The 15,604-nt window shown below is 38.0% G+C and overlaps 1 protein-coding gene across 3 annotated transcripts in view; it reads left to right on the top strand.

Moving 5' to 3' along the window:
* The window catches only part of Grb14 (growth factor receptor bound protein 14), a 106,980-nt gene extending 99,389 nt beyond the window's left edge, over positions 1 to 7,591 (top strand). For all 3 annotated transcript variants that reach the window (XM_059260556.1, XM_059260555.1, XM_059260557.1), the window contains 5 exons: positions 1,765 to 1,881; positions 1,988 to 2,060; positions 2,204 to 2,291; positions 4,261 to 4,354; positions 5,497 to 7,591. In XM_059260556.1, coding sequence (XP_059116539.1) covers positions 1,765 to 1,881; positions 1,988 to 2,060; positions 2,204 to 2,291; positions 4,261 to 4,354; positions 5,497 to 5,643 — 519 coding nt within the window. In that variant the 3' untranslated portion in view covers positions 5,644 to 7,591. The remainder of the gene's footprint in view (positions 1 to 1,764; positions 1,882 to 1,987; positions 2,061 to 2,203; positions 2,292 to 4,260; positions 4,355 to 5,496) is intronic.
* Positions 7,592 to 15,604: the final 8,013 nt, after the last annotated feature.

Here is a 15,604-nt window from a genome sequence, read left to right as displayed (position 1 = left end):
TATCTAAGGCGGTCTTCATTTTGTGGCCCTATCTGTGGTTCAGGTTCATGTTCATAGCCTCCATTTTTCCATGTGTCTTCCCAAAGAAGGGAAAAGGGTGATGTATTGAACACAGACATTTCAATAGTATGGAAATGTCTGAATTATTATCCCACTAAATTTTACTTTCTAAGTAAAATTAGAGTTGAGACAAGGTATCTTCAAAATAGATGTTCAAGTTGGTTCCATCATAAAAAATGAGTACTTTTATTCAGCAACTATCATACATTTTAGATATCATACATACTGTAAAAAGCAGATTTCTCAGTACTTTCAAATTCCTGACATGGTATTCTTTGGGCTTGGGGGACAATAAATCACCATTCCTTAGAATTCTCAGGAACTTCAAAATTGTGTTCATTTTAAGGGTACTTTTAAACAATCTCCACACTATTATATTTGGATAGCTAAAATTCATATTTAAAAAATATGTACATTAAAGATTAATAATAAAAATAAAACATGAATACTAATTCTAAGTAGATTCTGGTTGATTTAAAATATACCCTTTGCAGATATGAGTTTTATAAAGAGCTACTCCAGGCTGGAGAGATGGCTCGGGGGTTAAGAGCACTGGCTGCTTTTCCATAGGACCTGGGTTTGTTTCTCAGCACCCACACAGTGGCTTACACATCCTCTATAACTTCAGTTCTGGGGAATTTAGTCTCTTTTAACCTCTCTGAGAACTATATGCTTGTGCTGCACTGACATACATGCAGAGAAAACACAAAGTAAAAGGCTATTTCATAAGTAGTTGAACCTGACATTTAATTGATAATTTTTAAAAAGCTTAGAAGTATGAACTAATGGATCATTTCAACATAAAGAGTTATTCTTTGCTCAATAGACATTTTGCCATCTTCCTGGAAAATATGAAGAGCTAGCTTTATTTTGGAGTTCTACTAAATCCATCCATTCAGTGTTTACTTAGTTATCTTGACAGATAACTCACTGGACTAATGACTGTTAGACCACCACTTTACCTTTTATATGTATTTTAACTTTTACATTTCTGATTAGCCACATTTGGAATCCTGTAGGAGGCACAGTTTAGAGAGAGCATTGGAGAAGCAAGAATTGTTAAACACACAGGCCTTTTTTCTTCAAAGGGAGAAAATGACTGATGCCTAGTCACCTAAAAGCTGGAGTGGATGTTATCTAACAACCGTGATGTTTTTGCTATTCTATGGAGCCAGCCTTTGGAATCCCCCAATATCCTGAGCAATGTTTAGGCTCTCATCTCTCAGTGAATAGAACCCATCCTTATGAAAAAGGTCCCATGTACTTTGCATCATCTACCAACAGAATCCATTCTTGTTCTTATTAAAATCCTTCCTCCTTAGGCCCTTCCCCTGAGTACTGTATATTAGTCAATAGAACCGATTCTTACAGTAAAGGTCATGGGAGTTCCTGTGTAGCTATGCCTAAAGCTTTGTTGTGGTAATTGTCATGTGGAGACTTTCCCCCAAAGTTTTTCTGTGCTTAAATATGTAGGAGAAATAAACTGTGAGGTCAGACTCTGGAAGTTTTGACCCAGCACCTGCTAAAGTGGTGCAGATCTTCACCTTGCATGGGTTATTTCCCTGCTGACAATGACACTTGCAGGGTCCCTGACAGAATCCCAGTCCAGAGTGGACACATATGGACAGAAAAAAAATTGAAGGTTAGTGGTAAAATATATATTGATAGTTCAAATGTTTTTGTTCTCCTGTTTGAATTTTTCAGAGAAGCATATCGGAGAATTCCCTCGTAGCAATGGACTTCTCAGGTCAGAAGAGCAGAGTCATAGACAACCCCACTGAAGCTCTTTCAGTTGCTGTGGAGGAAGGACTCGCTTGGAGGGTACCAATAACTTCATTTTTCTCAAATGTTTCTGACTTGAGTCATTTCACCCAAGAAGTTGAGATTTTATTTTTGTTTCTTTCTTTTTTTTTTTTCCTTTGCTCAGAAGAAAGGATGTTTGCGTCTGGGGAATCATGGTAGCCCCACTGCCCCATCCCAGAGCTCTGCTGTGAACATGGGTATGTCTACTTTCAGTGTTTGTCAATCAGTTGATGGAAAACCAGATCGATGTTCTTCCAGATAGAGTTGCATGGGATAAGATGGGAAGTGCATGTCACGAAATCATGACCATATCAGACAAACCATCTTTGTCTTCCTTCAGCTATCCATCAGTCCCAGCCATGGTTTCATCACAAAATCTCTAGAGATGAAGCTCAGCAGCTGATTATCCGGCAGGGGCCTGTGGATGGGTAAGTCTGAGTGATAATGTTTGCATTGTTCCCCCTATGAATGATGATTACTTAGCACATACTAAGAAATTTTAATTTTGGCTTATCACAAAGGAGCGGTACTTTTGTTCTATAAGTGCAGTTGTCACAGTTTTACAGCAGTATTTAATATTTGTGCATAAAGAACCAAATAACAGGATACTTTATCTTTGACCAATTAGCATTAATATCCATTTTGTTTGTGTGAATGCCATCATCTCAGATACTAATGGATGAGTGGTGGCATTCAAATCTCTTTGATGTATCAACATTTTGGTTTGCATATATAATAGATATAATCCCTAATATATTTTATAGCATGGTGTTGTCTTAAATTGGGTTTCTTGGATAAGCTGCAAAATACATTAATTGTAAAGTTTTTTGTGTATATTTTGAATTCTTGCTCCATTTATATTTCTCTTTATGTCTTTATTGGCATTTCTCTAAAATAGTATGTACCTATAAAATTTCTTTTTGGTGATATCTCATTTTTAATGAGTATAAGAGAGGAAGATAAAATAGTCAAACATTAATAATCAGAAGGATTTTCTGTTTCACTTGGTATATTCATTCACTTAGAGTAATTCTACCCAGATTTCTTTCTCAAATACAGAGCAAATTGGGGGGTGGGTTGCATTGGTATTTGAAAGGAAAGAAAGCAGTGCAAAGATTGGCTTAAGATGTTGACAGTATTGAGTGTTTTTGACACTGGTGTTTAGATAAAGATGCACATTTACACATTTCATTAGACTCTAAGAAGAGATGTGACTATGTTTCTCTACATGAAGCATAGTCCTTGGGGTTATAAATTTGATGAGTTGCAGAGCTACAGAGAAGAGACCAAGAAGAAAAAATACTTACCTAAGTGTTTTAGAAGAGAAGAGACCAAGAAAAAAAAAAACTTACCTAAGTGTTTTAGAAGATTACAATTCCAGTAATTTTAGAGTCCAGTATTTGTAAATTAAATAAAATAATTGAATGTTTCTTTAATTTTTTTTTTTGAAAGATGTGGTGGCGCCAAGTAGCCCACTAGGTGGTGGTGCTGATCTTCTTGGGAAGGGAAGAGACTGACAGCTTGCTTTCCCACTGAAATGACCTTTTGTCTCGTCCCCAGTGATGTCATTTCTGAGTCTCACACAGTACACACGAAATGGATGCTTGCCTCAGACATTGGCTGCCTCTTTGCCCAGGCACAGTGAGATTAGTGTTGGAGTCAGCAGAGGGACATTTACACAGTGTGCTTCCCAATAATTAATACAAAACTGGTTTTGCACAGCACTGCCAGGAAATATGTATCTCTGCCTGGTAGTCTTTTTTCCTTAGGCCATTAGGCCACATCTTGCTTATCTAGCCTGACATTATAAAGGTTTTATGCTGGACTCTTCAAGGTTAAAGTGCAGGTTGTTTGGGTGTTTCTTTTACTTAAAACATCTTTACCTAAACATTTCACAAACAATTTCGAGATTAATTTGTTAGAATATATAGTGGTAGAAACAAGAGGGCCCACTGGAGAAGAAGGGCAAAAAAAACAACAACCCTATTTCATTCCAAATAATTACCTCCTTTCAGCAGCCTGTCATGACCCGTCAGTTAAAACAGTGATGTCATCCATTCTTTATGATGGATAGCTATGTGGGAGTACCTAGTTTCTCAGTGAGAAAAGGACACAACAGTAATTATTGATGCCACTTTAACATTATATTGGCAGTAGTGATCATGCAACCTGACAAAAGGATTGTGTATTTACCCTATTATATTCCATTAGTGTAATGACAGTTTTATTGTATAAGTTTATTACCTGTTCTTCACCAGGTTGGATAGTCTTACCCATTGATCACCCAGTAAAGGAGGCACCTATTTATATGTATGCTTTCCTGCATTTATATATAGTATATTTCTATGAAATCTGAGTATGAAGAAAGACACAGTGAAATTCCTTCTCTCTCTTTAGAGTTTTCTTGGTACGGGACAGTCAGAGTAACCCCAGAACTTTTGTACTGTCAATGAGTCATGGACAAAAGATAAAACACTTTCAAATCATACCGGTAAGTAATTGTGACTTCAGGTTCATGGATTGGAGATGTTCTTAATGCATACGCTTTGGGAAACTTTGGTTTTCTTTTGTTCCTTTTATTAAATATAATTTGGGAGCTTGTACTTTGACTAGAGTTAAGTTTGGCAGAAATGGTTTTATGAGCCTGAATTAATATAAGAAATACAGGAATTGTAAAAATTAAATTTCTCCTTTTCCACAAAATATGATTTAGCAATACTGCGTAGACCTCATGCCACCTATTGTTAAAGGCCACTAAAAAGTCCTTCTTTTGAATGTCACTAACAGATTTTTACAAAGCAGTTCTTGAAAGCCCTCTTTGTCTCCTTCCTTCTCTCAAAAATATATGCTTTTGTTGTTTCCCATTAACTTGTTCTTAGCCATAATGAAATCAAAGGTGTGGTATAACTAAAGGTGGGTATCTAAATTATTCTTAGAACATTAAGAAAATCTTTGTCATAGCCTGCTTTGGTGTTTCTTCTGTATTGCTGATACATGTCTGTATGTGTGCATGTGTATGGTGTGCACACTGGAAACCCACAGAGTAGCAGAGATATGATCCATCCTTAGGAAGGTATTTTGTAAGATTGCTAATAGTCTGGTGATCACTCCTGAGTTGCCTCTTTCTGGATTTTTCCAATAGCTGACTAAAGTGTCCTCCCTGCTTTGTTGATTATTTTTTAGTATGTGATCAGCAAACCCAGTAAATAAGAAGTGATCCATGCCCAAAAGCATGACTAAAACAAAAAAAAGAAGAAAATGAAAACAACTCTAAGTGAGAACATTGAAGTTTTTTGCTTAGTAAAGAGTACAGAATCCTCACTGTTGATAGGCAATCAATGTGCTATCATTATATAGAACACTGGGAAAATTAGGAGAGAAAGAACCAGACTACTTAATCAAAAAATAGATACTGCTTTCAAATGCAAGTTGTTCCCAGGAAAAGTGGCCATGGGGCTGTTTTCATGGTCCTTAGTTTTATATACTTGTTGATTTAGTCTTATGAAAATGTAGTATGCAGAGGACTATACTTGCTGTTCAGAGTATTTATCACTTCCTTTGTTTTGTTTTAAAACATTTGCTCATTTGGTCATTGTTTTTTCTTTCACTGGCTTGATGCTTGTCCTCTTGAAGATGGAAGATGACGGTGAGATGTTCCACACCCTGGATGAAGGCCACACAAAGTTCACAGATCTCATCCAGCTGGTGGAGTTCTATCAGCTCAACAGGGGTGTCCTTCCTTGCAAGTTGAAACATTACTGTACTAGGATGGCTCTTTAGCGAATCTGTATGTGACTCACTAAGAAAAAATAGAAGAAAAAGATTGCAAAGAAGAATGTTTAAGGAGAGAGATAACAAATAGGCTGAAATTAAACCATGGTGAAAAGAATATTTCACCTTTGAGTTACAAAATGGTCATGCATTGAAAATTACTGAAGACTTGGATTGGCCTTATACTCATTACTTACAATTTATTAGTTAAAATTAAATCTTAGTTAAAAAAAATGACTTGTTCGTGTTCTTGTGTGATTATACATTCCTATGGTATTTTGCTAAATGTGCAACTTTAAGCAGTGAATTGTCTTTATTTACTTTCGTAGCATCAGAGTTTTCACCATGAAATACAAAGGAGAAGTTGGGGGTTGATACAGGGTTTGGGAGCACATACTTTAGACCCTGCACTGATGAGGCAAAGACATAACAGTCATGAGTTCAAGGTCTGACTGTGCTGTAAAGTGAGACCCTGTCTCAAAGAACAAGGGTTTGGATGTAGTCAAGTAGTTCTGCCATTGCTTGAAGTCCTGGGTTTGATCCTCAGCACAGCCAAAAGTGAAAACCAAAAACTGGTTCAGAATAATTTTTTACACACTGTATTTCGGCTATGCTACCTTAAAAATATTAATAAGTATAATAAAAGCTTGAGTTATCAATTAAATGAAACTACCTATAACTTGTTGATTATAGTTATAAACCATTTTGAACTAGATGTATTTCTGAGTTTAAAATAGCCAAAACAAAAAAGCAAATCATATTGTTAATTGGGAGCTAAATTATTTTTAGAAAAATTGATTTTTGTGATGATTCATAATGTTGTTAAGTCACTAGTTATACAGACTCCTCTAATAATGTACACTTAGTTGCATATTATTGAAATATTTTCACTTATTTATTTAGTTATTTAATTTTTTGCTTTGGTGGAGTGATTTATCTTTAAGGAAATAATCAAAACATAGAAAAGGTTGGCATAATTAACATGTACTTCAAGACATATAATCTATGATTCTGTGACTGGTCACCCCAATATTTCACATTTATCTCATGTTCTGGCTTACACCATACTCGAGATCCTTTACCCAATCATTTTCCCAATCAGAGCAGGTGAAATGAAAGGTTTCAAATCTAAAAATCCGAACAACTAAATCCATTTTTTCTCTTCTTTGTGTGTTCTTCTTTTAGCTTCTCACTATGGTAGCTAATCACTTTGCAAACCTGAAACACTGAGACACTGTCCTCCCTCATCATCTCGAGAGCTTTGGGAAAGAACTGTCCTCCTCCTCCTCTTCCTCCTCCTCCTCCTCCTCCTCCTCCTCCTCCTCCTCCTCCTCCTCCTCCTCCTCCTCCGTCCTTTCCTTCTTTGGCTCCTCCTCCTTTCTCTCTTCCTCTTGTTTCTTTCTGTTTCGATGACTCTTGTTCTCTTTTGGGGCATGATAATAGTTCTTAAAAAAATGACTAGAAACAAAACACCAGCAAGCATTAATATATCTTTTTTTAAAACTGACCTTTGTAACAGCACCATGGGAAAGTTGAAGATTTCTTTAAAAATATTTCAGAAGTGCATATTTTAATCTGAGATAACAGTGATGTATTTTTGGTAACAGAGCATGGAAAATATTCCCAAGATGCTATTAAAATCAGTCATCACTGAGATATAATGATTGTCAAACTTACTTTTATATTGAAAGCTTAACTCCTGAAGTACTAAAACATAGGCCATTTGTCTGTTATAAAATCCTGGTCTGGTCTCTCGGAAGGCATAAAAATACAGGATCATCAAGTGTATCAGTCCCTCTTCACCTTCCAGAACAGGTCTGAGTAGATCTGATTTATTTCCAATTTATAAATAACACTTTGTGTTTGAGTTAGAATACAATTTTATTATTTTGTAGACAATCCAAATAGATAATATGATAAACTATGCTGTTCGCAATACTAAATCCTAATCAATTGACCAATTTGTGTTTGTCTTTGTTATTTATGTCTCTGACTGTATTCATAATTTACACATATTATAAGTCAAAGAAAATTATTGAGGAACAGTTGGTGAAGGGAAATCATTAGTTTTTATTCCTTCTGAAAATGTGTGTGTGTGGGTGAATTTAATGTGATGTTAAATCTGATGATGTCAGACACATCCAGTTGCTAGAGAAGTTCAATGTATTCCCTAGAAAATATGAATTGCCTTCAGATTATTTTCCACTTTGATTTAGCTCTGATCATTCAGTTGGCAGTTTTGGATAAGGGTGAGGATGAGTCAGTCTCGTTCTTCTCTGTCCGTTCACATGTTGCAGTGTGCTCTACTCCTTCAGAGAGGGGAGGATAGGGCAGAACCACCTGTTCTCTGTTCTTTTGTATTCCCTGAAACTTAAGGATAAGAGCATTATTATGAAATATTTAAATATCCAAGAAAACAAGATAATAATTATTAGGAGTATTTTATTTAAAATTGTTTGTTTCTGTTAGAGTATAGGCCTTGGCTAGTGTGAGTAGACTAGTTTGGTATTTTGGTTTAGCTTTCTTCCAGAGTGCTTACTATTAATTAATCAGAGTCCTCTAAGGCCTCTGACTTTTGAACACCAATGTTGATAACTGTAGACATTTTAATTGTATGTTTAGTCCTCAGATTATACTGTTTATGAGGAGGAAAGATTGTTATTGCAAAGTTACAGAGCAGTTCCCAGAGCTGGCCTCCCTATTTAAAAAGCTGTTCTCTCTATTGCCAGACATTTGTAAGTTCCAAGGTGCTCTGGATTCATCCAGTGGCTAGGTGAAGCTTATGGACACCTTTCATAGAATGCCTTGAAATGTGAATGATAGACTTCAAACTAATTATGTAGATACATAGTTCTGTATCTTTCTGCATCTAGATGACCTCATTGCAAACCCTGATATACGGTTTCTTTCTGTGTCTACTTCTGGAACAGTGTTTTCTATTTTCATGTAAATCCTCTAGGTTTCTATCTTGTGTTCTCTGGAAGCTCAGTGGGTGACTCACAGTTCTACTTATACTACCAGTAGGGTAGAATAATTTTCTTTGAACGCAAGGTCCTTATAACATTTGCAGAACATTCATCGACAGCTCCATGCCTACACTGGGATGTATCATCTTTGCCAGTCTTGGCTCCCACCTTGCCCATCTGTGATGTTTAGGAATGCGCATAACTGGGGTACTACTAGTAATGTCTCCATCTGAATGTTCCTTGGGCTATAAGTTTGGTATTTACATAAAGGAAAGGCCAAACTCTTGGCTGAGCATGTAAAAAATAATCACCTTAAAATATATTGCAGAAATTTCTCAAGTGTGTTTCTCTCCAGTGTAAATGCACATTTTGTAGCTGTAATGCCATGTGATCAGTTCTTCATCCTGCCAGTTTCCCTACTAAGTTTACAAAATTCCCAGCTTTCTAATTCAGCCTCACTCAATACACAGGCAGTAGGAACCAGAGTTAAGATGACAGTTCAGGTTTTACATTATGTGGGTTTGAACTCCAAACCATTTCCAGTGGCTGTGTAGCCCTAGCCAAATAAGTTTTTTCAGCTCCGTGTAGTGTTCCACTACTGCTACCACCACTGCCATCCTTATCATCACCGCTACTTCTTAAATTATCTTGACTGTTAATTAAAATCACTCATTCCTGACAGTGGTTGCACACCTTTAATCCCAGCACTTGGGAGGCAGAAGCAGGCAGATCTCTGAGTTTGAGACCAACCTAGTCTACAGAGTGAGTTCCAGGGCAGTCAAGGCTACACAGAGAACCCTGTCTTGACAAACAAACAACAAACACACAAAAAACGACTCATGAAAAATGTTCAGCAAATTGTTTAGAATCTCAAGTTAGAATTTATATTGCATTATTGACTGTACATTTAGGTCCACTGCTTCCCAGAGACATCCCTCTTTTTGTATAGTAACATTGCTTTGCCACCCCTCTTTGGCACTTCATGCAGGAGCAGTACATTGCACTTTGTATGGTGTGCCTCTACACTTGGTCTAGGCTCCCTCCAAGGCTGTCTCTTGTGCACTGTTGCTGGTCTTGCTCCTAACTTCTGTAGGGCCAGTGAGGATAGCCAGACTGTTTGAACCAGACCCTACAGAAGTCCCTAATTGCTTTCACCTGCTACAGAGGACAATGAAGATGAATTTATCATCTCAAGTGTCGAATCCTCCATCCAAGTCATGGCGACTGATATAATAGGAAACACAGAAGGATGAAAACTCATTTTGGAGACATTGCACGGACAGTGTGGAGAAAGAAGGACTGCCAGGTTAGGTGGGGAAGTTGAAAGAACTCTTCCTAGTGCTTTTTTTCAACACTGAGGAATTAGGAAACTGCACACAAGTGCCATTCCTCAGCCTGGTTCTATACTCAGGCCTTGCCTTGCCACCTTCGGAAGCTTTTGCAATTAGGAGCAGAAAATGCTGTTATTGCCCATGTGCTTGTTCCATTCACTCCAGGATGGACTGAGTGCCTGTTATGTGACAGCCACTTTTGGACATGCAAAGGTGAGTATCAAGGTATTGCATCTTCCCTAGAAGGCAGACTAAGTGCTGCACTCTAGACAACAGGGGGGCATTAACTATGCTTGAAGAAAGATGGGGGAAGTGAAGTTGGATCCTGGAAGGCCAGTAGGAGGTAGGTATACAAAGCCTCTGGCAAAGAACTGTACAGTGTCATCAGAGGACTGGAGGACAGTGCCAGGAAGCATAGAAATGCTGTGGATAGAAGTTAAGAGGTTTTCAGTACATGATAATAGCTTCATGGTAACTGAAGTACACAGGCTACAACAACAGAAGAGTTGTGGAAAATAGGACTTGAAAGCCTTCTGCATTAGAGCATTTCACTGTGAGACAAAACGAGTTTTGCCTTCGTTAAGTGAGACTACAGTAAGGTGGTTCAGTTTTTGTATTCCATTTTTTATCTATTAGACATTGTAAATAGGATTTATTCCTTTATTCAACTTTACATCTTCTTATGCATCTCCAAAATAAGATAAATGGACAAACTTTTTCTACATGTATCTTAAAGTTGGTTTAATGGCCTGGAGTTAGAAAGGGAGTTGTTGATGACTTGACTAAAGCTGGAGAAGGGAATTGAGAGGGATGATGGGAGAAAGAAGCCTTTGCAATATGTTTTACGACATTGTAATAATCAGAAGAGCTTGCTTAAGAGCCATAGCATGAAAATAGAGTTGTATGGAGGGCAGAGTAAGAGATTGGAAGAGAGGGATGAGGGAGAAAGAAAGCTAAGGATGCTAGGAGAATAAACGGTGGTGGTGATGGAAAGAAATGATTTTAACCAATGAACTCAGAATTTTCAGAGAGCAAAAACTGGTTTCATGTAGAATCTCCTCACACAGGAAGGTGAAGTCTTAGGGTAGATGCTTATGAGAGTAGTGACATACAGAGAACTTGTTTCTCTCTGGAAGAACAGATTCAGAACACCAGTGAGGGAGGGGAGCAGTTAGAAAAAAGGAAGGAATTCAAGGGTGGGGCCGCTGGGCCCTGAGGAGAAAGGTGGCAGCTGGGAAAGCAGAGCTTTATGGGTGAAGAAGTAAGCAGTGGACAGGTGGGGTTTTCTAAGCACATGGGGAAAGGTCCACGGCAAAAAATAACAAACTATATTTGAAAAATAGATGAAGGCCAGTATCGTTGGCATGGTACATGGGGAGGGGAAAAACAAGGAAGGTAAAGTGAAGCTGCAGGTGACAGCAGACCATAGATTCTTATAGACCATGGGATGTGGTTTGGGCTTCATTCTGAGGGAAATGGGGAGGCTATGGATTTTAAACAACCAAGGTAAGATTTGTGTCAGGATAGGGCCCCTCTTCATGCTTCCCAGGTTATGGATGGGGAGCAGGCAACAGTAGATGCCTCCAACAGAACCATTTGTTTATTTCGTGAAAAATTTAAACCATCTAAGCAGGGGATTGGTCATAATCATAATGGATAGTCCCATGCATGCTTATACGGGTGTGGAAAATTTTCTTCAACTTTTGAGGAAGGTTTATCTCTGAGAGTGTGTGTCAGTGTCAGAATATTCACAAACGTTGTGGGTTGCACAGACAGTTGAGTCTGCTGTCCCTGTCACATAAAAGCTATCGGATGTTAAGGTGTCTTTATATTTTATTTTATTTTTTGTGGTTTTTAAATGAGTGATTATACTTTAAAATATGAAAAAATTCATATTCCATAAATATATAATATGCAGGGAAATATTATTCAAAGAATATTCTTGATTCTTTCCTAAATTTGACTATATTTGTTTGCCATTACTAGATTTGAACTTGCATTGTTTTCTCTAAAGTCCACATTTAGAAAACTTTTTATACAACAATCTAGACTCATTAATTCTCATTAATTGTGATGGTTGATGAATGCGCACAGAAGAAGCCTGAATATTCCTTATGGGAAGAAAAGAAATGAAGCATCAAAAGGGGTCATATCATGACATAAATCTTACCTTGGTTGTTCAAAATCCATAGCCTTCCCATTTCCCTCAGAATGAAGCCCAAACTGTATCCCATGGTCTATAAGAATCTATGGTCGGCCATCACCGGCAGCTTCATATTTACCTTAGGCTGTGGTCTTTGTAACTGGGAGGAGCTGGAGAATTTTCACTGAAAGGACTGGCTTTTTAACTTCTGAGAGCTAACTAGGTTAGCTCTCAGCTTTTTAACTAGGCTAGCTCTCAGCTTTTCATCTTGGAAGACTGGTAAAGAGTAACAAGTGCTTCAACAGGAAGCTCCCCAGGCCTCTGTCAGCTGTAGCATCCTGAGCACACAAGAGTGAGACCCACACAGCCTGAAGGTTGAGCAAAGCTTCTGAACAGACAGTAATGTCTTGTTGAGGGACATCATAGTATGACAGCATTTTAATCAGACTAAAAGAAAAATAACTTATCTGGAATTTTAATCTATGGGGCTAATTTTTCAGTTCCCTCAGAAAATAAAGTGTTTCTGTAAGTTCTAGATGTGGTCTCCTCTCCCCATTCCTCAGCCCTGTTCCTCTAATACCTTTCCTTGGTTTCTCATAGAAAATAGCTTAGCCTTTGGACTTTCTTGCCCTTGTGTGTCTTATCTTCTTGGAACCTTTCAAAATTGTCCTTTACTCCATGCCACAATTATGAACTTAAATTTATTAAATTGGTGCTTTCATGTAAGTTCCAGAATCCTGTGCATTACTTGAAATCATCTGTGATGCTCCTGGAGAACTGGAAGCTTAGTCGCTGGATTTAGAGAGAGAAATACAGCTGCCACTCATTAGTTAACTGTTATCAAGATTGTTGAAGGTGTCACCGAGTCCTCCCCCATACCCACCAGTCCTCAGAAGCTATAAGATGGTGCTTAAAACAATTCGCACAATAGGAAATAACTTCATGAGCAAAAAATTAGGTAACATTAGGACAATCTAATCATCTGGAGTTTTATAACTTACAGATGACACAATACTGCATGTACTAGTGTTTACAGTGAGAATGCTCTATGCATCATGCCTTAACATTTCGTGCTAGTTACCTTCATCTAGCTAAGCTAAATTCATTTTGGGCACTTGGCTATGTTTTTGCAAGTGGTCATAAGTGATTGCTATCTTCTATGTGTTTTATGCACTGCCTGAGAGATTTGGGAAATAGTTTTAGAAGATTATGCATGTGTGTGTATATTTGTGTATGTTTCTGTGTGTTTTAAGTGTGCACATGTTTGTGTGTGTGTTTGTGTGTGTGAGCATGCACACATGCAGGTGTGTTCATGTATGTGGAAGGCAGAAGTCAATGTTAGGTTATTTCCCACAGTAGCTGTCCACCTCATGTGTAGACAAGGATTGCCACTTAGCCTGGAGCTCACTGATTTGCCTAGATTAGCTGGTTATTGAACTTCCAGAAACTGCCTGTCTCTACCCCTACCTTTCATCCACTGTTATGGAAACAGGCCATCACACTGGAGATTGGGGCTCAGGTCTCCATGCTTCTGCAGCAAGTACTTTATCTACTACGCCATCCTCTCAACCCCATTAATAAGTTTTGATTGATATGGTGATGAGGTTTTAGGAAGCGCCAGAGTATAAATATATAGTTTCTGAAGACTTTGATCCCACTGATGAGGTTGAATCTCTGTTTCATGCATGTATGAAATTCTGATATTGGAAAACTGATGGCGAAAGTGTCAACATTAATACACTCAAGGTGTGCTTTGCAAACTAAATACATGAGAAATTCAGAGTGTCTAGATCTGCAATGGTGCCACCAAATTCGTAGTGGCAATAAGCCTTCCAGATCATTCCTATTCACTTGAGAATCAAACTCAACTTTAGACAGTTCTAAACTTTTGAGAATCTTAATTTATCTGATATTTCCTGGTCCATTGGTCTTATCCAAATTACAGTAGCAAGAAAATTCACCGAATTCTCAACACTGTGAGATGACAATATGGATGTTCATTGTGAAACACTGGAAATACTTTCTCTGCTCATTTGGTTTTTCTTATCTCAAACTCAGAACAGTAAGATATCTTATCAGCTCCACTTTACACAGAATGGTTGCCATCGCCAATTGAATTACAAGGTTTTGAAATCACACATTTGGTGAACTAAATGCAATGGTACCACATAGGTGGTTCAACTGCGGTCAGCATCAGGGAAGACAAACACAACCTGCAAAAACTACCAATTCTCTTTTACAGTCTTTGCAGTAACGAGCCAAAGAAACCAGGCGATGTTAGTGGACAGCCAGTGGGTGTCACCAGTGCGCCACGGATTTGTGGAACCAAGTGTTTTCCTTAGTACCTCTCAGGATTAACTGGCTGGTGGTCTTGTACCTCATAATATCCAATGTGTTTTTCCCTTCCCTTATAAATTATTGACTGACTCTGTGCCAATTAGTTCTACCAGTTGGTAGGTTTGTTATCAAGTTAAGCTTCAAGACAAGAACCTGGACTCAAACGATTAAAAATTTAGAAGCAGTTGATTAAATATGCAGCTCGTGTGTGAAGTTACTTCTTGAAACTATTATATTGTCTTTTAATACTAATGATTTGTCTAATTAATAAAAAAAGCTTTAAAGTGTGTTAGAAGAAGTCAGGCTTTTGAGAGAATGAGGATAAATGTCAAAAAGTAGGAATACTGTTAGGACACATCTACGGGGCAAGATAGTTACAGATATTTTAAGAAATGAATCCCTTTTCAGAAAATTCTGTATTGTAGGACATCACAATGATTATGGAAATTTCACTTTCACCAGATGAATGATCTGAGAGCTAATTAAGTAGATTTTGTAAATGATACGTTGTTGCTTCAATTAAAAATCTCAATGACTGCTGTGGATTTTGCAACTTGAAAGTCTGTTGTGCTGTCAGCAGCAAGACAGGGATGTCCCCATCACACGAGACCACTGTTGAGACCCCAGCCCCTGGCTTACAGTGCGTCTTTATTTTAGTTGACAATAGAGTTAAGATATTTCCCCAAGCAACTCGGATTGTCAGCTTTTAGGTTTTAAAATGTATGTATCTCCAGGTCATGGCTGCTTCGCCGCTGCAGGCAAGAGTTAAGATTCAGCCCAGATCTTGCCACTGTCAGTAACAGACAAGCCATTGAAACTTCTGGTGCTTGTTTCCTTCGCCTGTGTTATTGCACAAATTAAGCAAGGGTAGGGCTAACTAGCAAGGAGTTTCTCTGATACATGTTCAGTCCTACCACTGGCTCTTTGATTAGGTAATTCTCATTGAAAAAAAAAATCCTGTAAGGGCAGTTGTGCTGTTCTGACACCACAGAGAAAAAAAAAACAGAAGGGCTGAAGCTTGCTTTCAAGTCATAGGGTGTCTGATTCAGTAACCTTAGATTTCAAAAGGGTTCTCTTCAGTAGATAATGCTGTTGCCATGCTTTCTAAGGCCCAGGCACTGCAGTGAATACACTCCATGGGTAGTACATTCACTAAGGGCTGGAAGTGCATGCCTCAATATGAACACCATTGA

Source organism: Peromyscus eremicus, chromosome 4 (genome assembly GCF_949786415.1).
Source record: "Peromyscus eremicus chromosome 4, PerEre_H2_v1, whole genome shotgun sequence".
Taxonomy (NCBI): Eukaryota; Metazoa; Chordata; class Mammalia; order Rodentia; family Cricetidae; genus Peromyscus; species Peromyscus eremicus.
This window is presented reverse-complemented; position numbering and strand designations above follow the sequence as displayed.